A 12,983-nucleotide genomic window follows, 5' to 3' on the forward strand; every position below is an offset into this window, starting at 1 on the left:
AAACTCATTAGCATGAAATTTACATTATAACATGTAATGAACTTTCCATTCTTAAATTCTACCTCACTTTCATAACCTTAGTTATAGTTAATATAATAGTTAATTCAATAAATAAATTGGAGTGCTAGTGTTATGTGTTAAACACTGTGCAAATTCTGGAGTTACAAGTCTTTGTCTTCCATCATTTCAATTCTGTGACTAAACAGACAAGTCAACAGATAAAAAAATATTTAATATTATTAATGATAACAATTTATTTACTGTGAAGCTTCAATGAAAAATTATACTTAATTCTTACCATAATCCTGCAAAATATCTAATTTCAAAAATTTTGGGAGATTCTCTGGTGATTCGGTGGTTAGGACTCCATATTTCCACTGCAGGGGGCCCAGGTCTGATCCCTGGTTGGGGTACTAAGATCTCAAAAACCACGTGGCACAGTCAAAAAAAATTGTTGAAACCAAAAAACATACTTGTCAATTTGAAAATGATACAAAGAAATGGAAAGATACCCAGAAGGATCCAAGATCCTTCTTGGATTGGAAGGATTAATGTTGTTAAAATGTCCATACTACCCAAAGCAATCTACAAATTTAATGCAATCTCTATCAAAATACCCATGACATTTTTCACAGAACTGGAACAAAGAATTCTAAAACTTTTGTGGAACCACAAAAGACCCACATTTCTTTCTTTTTTTTTTTTTAAGAAGAAAACTTTTATTTCAAACAGATTCAGTTGCATGTGTGCTACAGCAAAGGCTGGTTGTAGCAGTTTCCTTTCAAACCTGCACTGATGTATAAATTAGACATTACTTGGGAATGATTAATTTCTGGTAAAATGTAGATTCAATCCAACATTATGCCAATTTTTACATTTACTGTAGACCCTATTTTAGTACTAGAATTTAAATTTTCATAACCAAAAAATGAAAATAACCTTACAGCTACTCCTAAGGTAATGAACTGTGAAATTAACTCCTCACTATTGCTTTGTAAATATACCCCTAGGTTGTTAAGAGAAATTCCGACTTCCTCCAAACCTGTTATTTAATTCTTCAGTCATCATCTACTGTTGGCTTGATTGTCACTCCTCTTCTTATTTGACCCCAACCAATTAAACGCCAGTGTTTCTCAACTCTTCGGCTAAGTGTAATTTTTTCTCCTACTTCTGTGCACACAGGATTAGTCAAAATGATTTTGCCCAAATCAGCCTTGACTGCACTAACTCTTCCTCCTGTCGACAGGGATCCTATGTTCACCATAAGCACTTCATTCTTAGACAGCTTTTGCACTTTTGCTGCTTTCTTGTCTCCTTCAGTGTGTACACCTAGAAGCCGTCTAAGCAAGAAATAGGAAATTTCCAGTTCTGTGAAGATCTCAGGTAAAGCTCCAACTGCACCAAGTACCTGCCCCACCATTCTGTCAGCCCGGCACAAAGTGGGGTCAATTTTTGTTCCAACTCCAATAAGACCTCCTGGAGCAGCATACTGAAGGTCATTATGCTCTGCGAAAAGTGATACAATTTTGGAAAAGATGGGTTTACACATGAGCTTTCCTTCACTATCTTTGGAAACAATACCAGGTCTGACTTCTATCTCCTGGCCCACCTTTAATACTCCTTTTAGAATACTGCCACCAGCTACACCCCCCTTAAGGTCATCAACTTCACAGCCAGGTTTGTTGCCATCAAAGGATCTAATAACAATAAGTCGGGGTTCTGAAGTAAAGTCTCTTGGAGGTACTGGAATTTTCTTTACTATGTACTCACAGACAACTTCAATATTGTATTTTAGCTGAGCAGAAATTGGAATAATAGGAGCTCCTTCTGCTACTGTACCTTGTACAAATGCAAGGATCTGTTCATACTGTTCTTTAGCCTGGCTTTCTTTTACCAAATCAATTTTATTTTGTAGAATCAAAATATGCTTCAGTTTCATGATTTCTATAGCAGCCAGGTGTTCAGAAGTCTGGGGCTGAGGACAAGACTCATTACCAGCTATCAACAGAAGAGCTGCATCCATCACTGCGGCACCGTTCAGCATAGTAGCCATCAAAATATCGTGGCCAGGACAGTCAACAAAGGAAACATGTCTGACTAATTTGAAGTTCCCTTTGGTCCCTGGAATATCTGTAGGAAACTCATCGGGTGTACTACTTCCACAGGATGTATAACATTCTGGCCGAGGACAACTTGGGTCGTCAAGTTTATAAATCTTAGCATTAGCATAGCCAAGTTTGATTGTAATGTTTCTTTCTAGTTCATTTTTGAACCTGACAGTGTGAACTCCAGAAATAGCTTTTACAACCGTAGACTTCCCATGAGCTACATGACCAATTGTACCTATATTAATTGTGGCCTGTCTGCTGATAACTTCACGTGAAAGTGGCATCAACTTGGTAACATCCAAAGTGTTGAGATCTTGCCGAGAAAGGTGCGGCTGCCCTAAAGTCACACCAGCCTCACCCCCCGCCATCTTGCCCGGAGAGCCACATTTCTGACATACAATTTTCTGACAAATTTGGGAGAGACTAAATAACATTTCCATGACACATTTTTGAAAGCCTGTTATATGCTAATAGGGTGACAAACAGCATCTCAGGAAAGACCAAGGTCCCAGCAAACCTGGACACGTGGTCACACTATATACTAGGTATTGTTCTTCAGAAAAGAAACCAAGATTCAGAAAAGTTTATTTATCCAAAGTTACCACTGATACACTGCATTTATTAAGACAACTACAACACTTGAGAAGGCAGATAGTGGCAGAGCTGAGATTCAAATACAGCTCAAATTCTTTCAATATATTTTCTATTTGCTGATCAAATGTGGTCACACCTCTTTTGAAGCGCATTTGTTATTTATTTACTTACTTATTTGACAATATATCATATACAGTCAATCATATTCATACATTTGTATTTTCTCCTGTTCTGGGTTACATGTTCTTTTTTAGGAAGAGATTTTCTTAATCTTGAGATCTCTACTTGGAACCTTGAACAGTGTCTTTTTTAACTGAAATGAACATCACTAACCATATGCCAAGTAGTTCCAAGACTTAAATAACTGTTCTCTACAGACCTGTTCCCTTTTTTATTTTAACAACGTTTTGAAGTATAATTGCTTTAAAATGGTGTGTTAGTTTCTACTATATAACAAAGTGAATCAGCTATACATATACATATATCCCCATATCTCCTCCCTCTTACATCTCCCTCCCATCCTCCTTATCCTACCCCTCTAGGTGGTCACAAAGCACTGAGCTAATCTCCCTGTGCAAACAGTTCAGCTGGTTGTTTTCAAGGCTCAGGAGTAAGAAAGAGAAATGACAGGCATTCCAACAGATAGATGGATATGAGTAAGTCACATATGCTCAGATGCATGATGGCACACACCATACACATATTTCAAGGCCTCATATATATTATACTTCTCTTCACCACTTACATATTTCAAGGCCTCAATTATGTTATACTTCTATCACTTAGTTTTTCCTAGTTTCTCTGGTTCTCTAAATCTTTATAATTTTCCACATATTAGTCTTTATTACAATTTTATGAAATATATTTCACATACCACAAAATTCATCCATTTAAAGTGTACAATTCAGTGCTTTTTAATATATTTGTTGTTGTGGAGCCATCACCACCATCTAACTTTTGAACATCTTCAGGACCCTAAAAAGAAACCCTATGCATATTAACTGTCATACCCCATCCTTCAACACCCTTAGGCTCTGGAAACTACTAATCTACATTCTGTCTCTGGATTTGCCTATTGTGGACACTTCACATACATAGAATCATACAAGTGGTCTTTTGTGACTGTCTTCCTTCACTTATAATGTTTCCAAAGTTCATCCACGTGCAGCATGTATAAGCACTTCGTTCATTTTATTGCCTAACAATATTCCACTGTATGAAAATACCACTTTTTAAAATCAATTCATCAGTTGATAGAAATTTAAGTTGTTTCTACATTTTGCTATTATAAATAATGTTTCTATAAATGTTCATGTACAAGTTTTTGTGTAGACATGTGTTTTGTTTCTCTTGCTTATTACCAAGAAGTGGACTTACTGAGTCATATGGTAACTCTGTTTTTCACTTTTTGAGAAACTGTCAGACTCTTTTCCAAAGTGGTTATACCATTTTACACTATCACTGACAATGTATGTATGAAGATTCCAATTTGTCTCCTAACCAACAATTGTTCTTGTCTGTCTTTTTTATTTTAGACATTCTGGTGTTTGTGAAGTAATATCTCATTCTGGTTTTGATTTACATTTCCATAATGACTAATGATGTTGAACATATTCTCATTTGTTCCTTGGCCATGTCTATATCATCTTTAAAGATATGCTTATTCAAATCCTTTACCTGTTTAATACATTGGGCTATTTGTCTTTTTATTGTTAAAGTTAAAGAGTTCTTTATACCCACTGGATATAGGTCCCATGGCAGATGTACAATTTTCAAATATTCTCTTCCTTTCTGTAGGTTGTTTTTCATCTTTCTTGATGATGTCCTTTGTTGTATAAGTTTTTAATTTAAATGAAATCAAATGTATGTATTTCTTCTTTTTTGTGCTTTTGGTGTCATTTCTAGGAAACCATTGCCTAAGCCAAGGTCATGAAGATTATTCCTTTATTTTATTCTAGGAAACCATTGCCTAAGCCAAGGTCATGAAGATTATTCCTTTATTTTCTTCTAGGAGTTTCATAGTTTTCAATCTTACATTTAGTTCTATATCCATTTGAGTTAATGTTTTCATATGGTATGATGTAAGGACCCAAATTTATTAATTTCCATGTGAATATTAAGTTGTCTGGGAACCATTGGTTATTACTTTTAAAAGATTATTTTCCCATTTAATTTCTTAACATTGTAAAAAATTAATTGTCCACAAACATGGGTATTTATTTTTAGACTCCCAGTCAATTCCATTGATTTTATATGTCTATCCTTATGCCAGTACCACACTCTCCTAATTACTATAGATTTATAGTAATTTTGAAATTGGGACTTGTGAACCCTCCAACTTTGTTCTTCCTTTTTAAGATTGCTTTGTCTATTCTGGCTCACCTTCATTTTCATATAAACTAGGATCGTCTTGTCAATTTCTGAAAAAAAAAGCTGGGATTTTGATAGAGATTACATTAAATCTGTAGATCAATTTGGGGAATATTATAACATTAACAGTGTTAAGTCTCCTGGTCCATGAACATGGGATATTTTCTCACTTATTTAGATCATTAATTTCTTTCAATAATGTTTATAGTTTTCAGTGTACACATTTTGCTCCTTTGTTAAATTTAATTCCTGTTACTTTAGTCTTTTGCTTCAATTATAAATGGGATAGTTTTCATAATTTCATTTTCAGATTAGTGTATAAAAATACTATTGATTTTTGTACCTTGCTCTCATATCCTACCATACTGTTGAACTCATTTATTAGTTCTAATAGGTTCTTAGTAAATTCCTTATTATTTTGATCATGACATCTGCCAATATTTTTACTTCCTTCCGATCTGTATGCCTTTATTTCTTTTTCTTGAACAATCATCCTGGAAAGAACATCCAGTACAATGTTGAATAGAAGTAGTGAGTGGACATTCTTGTCTTGTTACTGACCATAGTGACAACATGCTCAATTTTTCTTTATTATGTACGATGTTAACTATGGGGTTTTCATAGATGTACTTTATCAGGTTTGAGGATAAACTGATAGATGATTGATGACAAACTAATAGAAGATTGAGGAAGCTCCATCTTCTATTTGTCAGTTTTTTTATAATGAAAATGTATTGAATTTTATCAAATGCTTTCTCTGCATCTGTTGATTGATTTTCATGTACTAAACCAACATTGCATTCCCCTGATAAATCTCACATGGTCATGGTGTATAATTATTTTTTTATGTTGTGGGATTTAATGTACTAGTATTTTATTGTGAATTTTTGCATATATATTTATAGGGATATTGGTCTGTCATTTTCTTTTCTTGTGGTATCTTTCTCTGATTCTGGTAACAGTGTAATACTGGGCTAAGAATGAACGGGAAAGTGTTCTCTCTCCTATTTTTGGAAGAGTTTATGAAGAATTAGTATTAATTCTTTATTAAATACTTGGAATGGATAGAATTCATTAGTGAAACCATCTGTCCTGTGTTTTCCTTTGTTGGAAGTTTTAAAAGTACTAATTAAATCTCTTTGTTATACATGTATTTAAATTTTCTATCCCTTTTAAGTCACTCTCAGGAGTTTGTAACTTTCTAGGATTTTGTCCGCTTTATCTAACTTACACTATTTGTTGTCATACAGTTATTCATAATCCTTTTTTATTTATGTAAGGTAATGTAATGCAATGTCCCATCCTTATTTCCTGATTTTAGTAATTTGAGTCTTCTCCTGAGTCCCTTTATTTTTTCTTTCTTGGTTAATCTAGTTAAAAATATGTCCATTTGATTTTTTAAAATTTATTATGGTTATTAATTCTCTCTTTCACTTATTTCCACTCTAATTTCCTTCCTTCATGTTGCTTTGGGTTTAATTTGCTCATTGTTTTTCTAGTTTCCTGGGGTAAAATGTTAGGTTATTGATTTGGATTTTTTTTTACTATTGGCATGTACAATTATAAATTTTCCTACAAAGACTGCTTAGCTTCATCCCATAAGTTTTCATATTCTTTGCTTTTGTTTTAATTCATCTCAAAGTATTTTCTAACTTCCCTTGTGGTAAACCTTTGGTTATTTAGGAATGTGTTACTTCTCATATATTTGTGAATTTCCCAAGTTTTCTTCTGTTGTTGATTTCTAATTTTATTTTACTGTGGTCAGAGAACATACTTTACATGATTTTAGTCCTTTAAAATTTATTATAGTTTTTTTTCTAGTATATTATCTAACCTGGAGAATGTTTCTTAAGAATGTTTCATTTATAATTGAGAAGAATGTGTATTCTGTTTCTGCTGAGGTGTGTTCTATATCGAGTTGATTTATAGTGTACTTTAAATTTTCCACTTTCTTGTTCATAATCAGCTTTGTCATTCAATCCATGGTTGAAAGTGGAATACTGAAATCTCTGATTATTACTGTTAAATTGTCTATTGTTCTCTTCAATTTTGTCAGGATTTGCTTCATGCACTTTGGTACACTGTTGTTAGTTACATATATGTTTATAATCCTTATATCATCCTGATGAATTGACCCTCTTATTATTATAAAATTTCATTTGTCTCTATCAAAAATTTTTATCTTAAAATCTATTTTGTATGATATTAGCATTGTTACCACATCTATCTTTTGGTTATTGTATGTATAATATATCTTTTTCCATTCTTTTACATTTAACTGATTTCTGACTTTGAATCTAAAGTGTGTCTCTTGTAGACAACATAGAGTTGGAACATATTTTAGAATACATTCTTCCAATTCTGCTTTTTGATTGGAGTGTTTAATCCACTTACATTTAATATAATTATATTTAATGTAATAAGGTAGGATTACTATGTCTTTTTGTTCCTCTGTTCCTCAGTTTGTGCCCTTCAAATGTTAAATACTTATTATCTAGTGTATCTTTCTAATTCCCTCTTTGTTTTCTTTAATATATTTTTCGAGTTATTTCTCAGTTGCCCTGGGAGTTGCAATTAGCATCTTCATTTAAATAATTTAATTTAGAATACTATTTAGTTTCAATTATATACAAAAAAACACTTTGCTCTAATATAACTTCATTCCCTCACTCCTCTTTTATACTAATATTATCATACAAACTGTATCTTTATGTAAACCCATCAATACAAATTTGTAATTTTTGCTTTATGCAGTTGTCTTTTAAAATAGGTCAAGAAAAGAGTTACAAACAAAAGTACTTTTATATTGTCGTTTATAATACCTATATAGTTAACTTACTAATGCTCTTATGGCTTCATGTGGATCCAAGTTAACATCTAGTGTCCTTTTATTTCATTCTGAAGCTCTCCTTTTAGTATTTCTTAAAAAACACGCCTAACAGTAAAGTCTCTTAGTTTTTATTTATCTGGTAATGGCTTAATTTTCCTTCACTTTTAAAGAAGGGTTTATCTGTATATAAAATTGTTGGCTGACAATCTTTCACCTCTTTAAAAATACCATTGCATTGTTTTCACGGTTCCATGGTTTCTGATGAGGAAGTAATGTGTTACTTTTATTGAGAATCTCTTATGCTTCATATGTTTTTTCTACTGCTATTTTCAAGCTTTTCTCTTTGTCTTTTGATAAATGTCTTTGTCTTTATTTTAAAGCCTGGTTTCCTGGAACTGACTCCTTGATCGGTATAATTTAGTGATCAGTCGATGGTCAGAAGATTTCTTTAAATGCCTTTTTTTTTTTTGCTAAGGGTTTAGCTTTTGTTTCTTGCTTGATCATGGCCTTAAAGTCAGGAAGAAATGAGTGATTAATGACTTCCTTTCTCAGGTCTTTCTTAGGTATACACAGAGCCTTGCCCAGGCTCAGCCTTTTTCATTCCCAGGGATACGTAGGAGCTTTACAAAGTTTCCCACTTTGCCCTGTTCCCCTGCTGAGCTGAGCTCTGAGTCAAATCAAATAACCTTCCATACTAGACAAAAGTTTAATTTTGCTCTAGGATGCCTTTCACAGAGCTCAAAAAAAGCAATCAGCTCTCTCTGTCCTTTGTAATTCTGCTGGCTTTTGACCAGTGAGTTCCTGTGCTGGGGAGGGAAGGGAGATAGAAACGTCCCTGAGGTAAAATGTTATAGAATGTACTATGTTATTGAGGTTCAGCAGTTCTCTTGGATAGATGATTCTCAGTTTGTTTTGGAGTTTTGGTTAATTCCCACATTCTAAAATGGTTTATTTCTAGGTTTTTTGGTTTTTGTATTTGTTTTTTTTGTTTGTTTGTTTTTGGGGGTTTTGTGTTTGTGTGTGTGCTTCACATTTTCATTATTTTAGAGAAAAAGTTCACTGAGGTAACTGCCATTCTGGAAATTGATCACAACTTCTTGTCTCTTTATCATAAATTTTTCCACTGAACTACTACTAAACTCTTATTTTATCATTTAGTATTTTCCAATATAATTATGATGCTAGGGACTAAATACTTTGTATTTTCCTTATATACAATATATGTTTACAGTAAATGTTCAGCAAATAATTTAATGTGACTATACTATATATCAATATTATCAAATTACCTTGATTGGTTCCAATTAATTGTCACACTTGATTCAGAACTACTGATATACATTATTTGATTTAATCCTTGACAAAACTCTGCTGGGTCATTATTATTATTTCTATTCTACCATGGTCTAGAGAGCTACTTATATACTTTAGCAATGTCACAGAGCTAGGTTAAGAGGCAAAGGTTGAATTTAAATCCACGTTTTTCTAACTCCAAGGCCAATCTTAGCTATAGTTTATAAAGCAAGAGGAAGTACTTCGTTATTTTTACTTTTCTAGATTATGAAAACCTTAGATCTTGTCAGCTTCCAGAACATTACATTTTACTTATTGTGTAATTTTGGTATTAGCTTCTGAACATTGTAAAACATTTGACTAAATTTTATGGCCCCATTAATTGGACAATCAGTAATGACACTGGGTTAACTTGGTTATTTATACAATTCAATGACCTTGAACTCAGAATGACTGGGTTTGTGGAATGCAGAGTGAAAATTAGTGAAGTTATTCTTCCATACTTTCTCTTGCTTTAACAGTAAACTCTCAGAGGTGGCTGATTTTGAGTTGTACACACTCGACCCACATCCTGTTTGTCTTGTCAACAGAATATCCAAGCAGGCTTCCTCACATCCTGTGGCCAAGGCAACAGTGTCATGGTTTTCTATGTTCTATGGTTAAGACAGAAGAAGGCTGGCACCCAAGGAAACTCCATATGCCCACCTGTGTCCTACTATCTTGGGAGAACATAAGGGAAACTGTGCTTGAGTTGACCGTGGTCAGTAGTCTTTATAACTAAGCTTATATTTAGATAAATGATGGGTTTTTTTTATATAGAAATTTCTGTTGAAAAAATAATGTACCTAACCAAATAGCTGCTAAAGGGCTCCTTGGAGCACAAAGATATGTACTGAAACACTAATATTGCCATTAACTGAGTATGCAGTCTTTTTTTAATTAAAACTTTTAATAACAGCTTTATTGAGATATAATTAATATACCAAATGTTCACACTTTTTTGAGGTGTGCAAATCTGTGTTCTTTTAGTATATTCACAGAATTGTGTAGCTATCATCACTATCTACATTCAAAATATTTTCATGACCCTAAACAGAAACACTGTGACCTTTAACAATCACTCATAATTCCTCCTGTCCTCCCCAGCCTTAGGAAACCACTAATCTATTTTCTGTTCTCTATGGATTTGCCTTTTCTGGACATTTCATATACATGGGATTATACAATATATGGTCTCTCTCTAAGCCTCACATTTCCCTTCTGAGGGAAATATAATTATTAACATCAATTATCTCATTGAGTCACACTAAAGATAAAGAGTTAGCATACATGAAATCAGTTCATAAAGTTATTAAAGTACTAATTTTAATTATTTTAAAACCCATGCTTCAATTTTGATATTGATTTATCCCCATATGAAAAAAGTAATCATTGATAAAGGAGAAGGGGTATTGAACTGCCTGAAGTCAGGAATCTCATTTATAAGGAGCATAAAGCAGCTCCTCAATTAATGATTATTCATGCATGGATGTGGGTCCTCTAAGCTCACCTAGGTATCTTGAAGAACCAGACTCAGCAGAACTCACCAGTGAATATTACAGTCATGAATACTATATTCTTCTTGTCTTTGGTGTACCTCAGGAGTAGTCCCTCATTTTCAATGGAAGTTTTGTAGTCATGAATATAATAATTTATGATAGATTTTCTTGTCATTTTTTAGGAAGGTTTGTGTGTGTGCTTAAAGTTCTATCATTATGACAGGCTCTAATATTTTATTCTGTTAGATTAAGGTTGAGCTGTATTTTATGAATAATCTTTGGCAAACACAGACACAACTGTGTTTACCCTAAGTACTATAAATTATATTTGAAGTAAAATGAATAAAGCCTTCCATGCCATGAAGCAAAGAGCAACCCCAGCTTTCTCCTTTACACCGTCTAAACTGTTTCCACTGTCAAGAGCAGGTCAGAGTAACTTTATCTGAAGTCAATGAGTCAATTATTAGGATGGACAAATTCTATTGGGTTAGGAAACAAGAGAGGGAATCTGAGCAATGAGAGATTTTCACTGTATCCTTGGAAATTATGTGGATATCATTCTCAAGTAAGGTATCATTGCCTATCTGATCTTAAACTAATATATTTTTTCTTTCATGACAATGGAAAATAACATTTATAAAATACAAAAATCTAGGGGCTTCCCTGGTGGCGCAATGGTTGAGAGTCCGCCTGCTGATGCAGGGGACATGGGTTCGTGCCCTGGTCTGGGAAGATCCCACATGCTGCGGAGCGGCTAGGCCTGTGAGCCATGGTCGCTGAGCCTGTGTGTCCAGAGCCTGTGCTCCGCAACGGGAGAGGCCACAACAGTGAGAGCCCCGCGTACCGCAAAAAAAAAAAAAAAAAAAAAAAAAAAAATCTAAAAAGATGCACAATTTTAAAAAATCTATTAAAAAATTAACCGTATTATATATGACCCTTTTTGCCTTCATCACTCTATTGAGGGTGAAATATGCTTTGCTTATAGATCAAGGTAAACCCTTGCTGTAGCCATTTGATAAATTCTGAGACAGTAAAGACCATTGAAAATTCACTCAACTTGATGTCTAGTAAAGCATCAAGTACAGATGAATAAGCATTCAATGATTTTTTTTATTATGAATCGTGTCAGCACTATCTATATTTCTTAAAAAGGCAAACAGAGTATCCATGCCTGGATTAAAAGTAGGTTCTCAATAAGTGTTTTCTGAATAAAAATGTAATGCACAAATTCAAAAACTTCAGCAGAATGAAAATATTGAATCAATGCCTGAATAAACAGTAACACATATATCTTCATCAGTGATCTGCAACTGCCCATACATAAAAGCAAAAAATGGTCATCTAAAATCTCTAAATAAATAAAACTTCTCACAAATACTATTTTCCCAATATGTAGATCTATGAAAGAGGTTTCACCTGAAGCATTGGCTACATTGTTTTAAATATTAATATTGTAATATAGGATTAAGTGAAAAATTTAATCAGAATGTATAATATATATATGGGCAGACATAAACATTGCTTTTCAAAACCTTAACATCAGGAACTGTATTTGCCTTAACAATTTTCTCTTGTGCTGTTCAACAAAGAATCATATTATTTCCTGTCAGGGAACTGGCAAGTAGTCACCAATTTCAATTCATCTGGAATCAGGATACTTCAAGTAATTTAGAATGATTTTGCTTTATTAAATATTTCAGTGGCACTTGGGACTTTCCCCTTAGTGTCTTCAGAATGATTTAACATTATTATTTTTGAACAGATCCCCACATTCAAATTGAATGTCCCCTGTTAGGGAAAAGAACCAGCACAAACCTTTTTCTTCTGACCCACGAACCAACCAGATCCAGAATCATAGTAGCATCTAAAATAAGTCCACTTACAGCCAACCACAGAAAAAAAGAAATGTTGTGGCCATAAGGATTTTCTATGAGTAAATGTTAAAATATCACATAAAATCCACTTTCCCATGACATCATGTTTCCATCTACTCTGGTTAATTAATGTTTATTGAGTAAGTAATGTTTAAACATTTTGACAGAGCACATAAACTATTGAAGGTTTCTTCAGAAGGTTGCCTTTGAGGCATTCGGTACATATACATCACATCTCTAACAAGATGAACTGTACAAAGATATTCTGGTATCTTATGAATTTATCTTGAAATAAATCCATATTTCATTTAATGTAGATAATATAGAAAGGACAACTTCTTCCTTATTGCCTGGGAGTGATAATTCTGATTCTCTT

The 12,983-nt window shown here is 33.4% G+C and overlaps 1 protein-coding gene across 1 annotated transcript; it reads right to left on the minus strand.

The window, feature by feature from the left end:
- Nucleotides 1-677: 677 nt before the first annotated feature.
- LOC308620275 (eukaryotic translation initiation factor 2 subunit 3-like) lies at nucleotides 678-2,483 on the minus strand. Its single transcript, XM_081239674.1, has one exon. The coding sequence runs from the start codon at nucleotides 2,474-2,476 to the stop codon at nucleotides 1,058-1,060; it is 1,419 nt and encodes a 472-aa protein (XP_081095800.1). The 5' UTR covers nucleotides 2,477-2,483; the 3' UTR covers nucleotides 678-1,057.
- Nucleotides 2,484-12,983: the final 10,500 nt, after the last annotated feature.

The sequence above is a fragment of the Mesoplodon bidens genome (assembly GCF_964165515.1).
Source record: "Mesoplodon bidens genome assembly, chromosome: 7".
Taxonomy (NCBI): Eukaryota; Metazoa; Chordata; class Mammalia; order Artiodactyla; family Ziphiidae; genus Mesoplodon; species Mesoplodon bidens.

Excerpts from the sequence above, each read along its gene's own strand:
- LOC308620275 (XM_081239674.1), bottom strand. The coding sequence starts at position 2,476 with ATGGCGGGGGGTGAGGCTGGTGTGACTTTAGGGCAGCCGCACCTTTCT.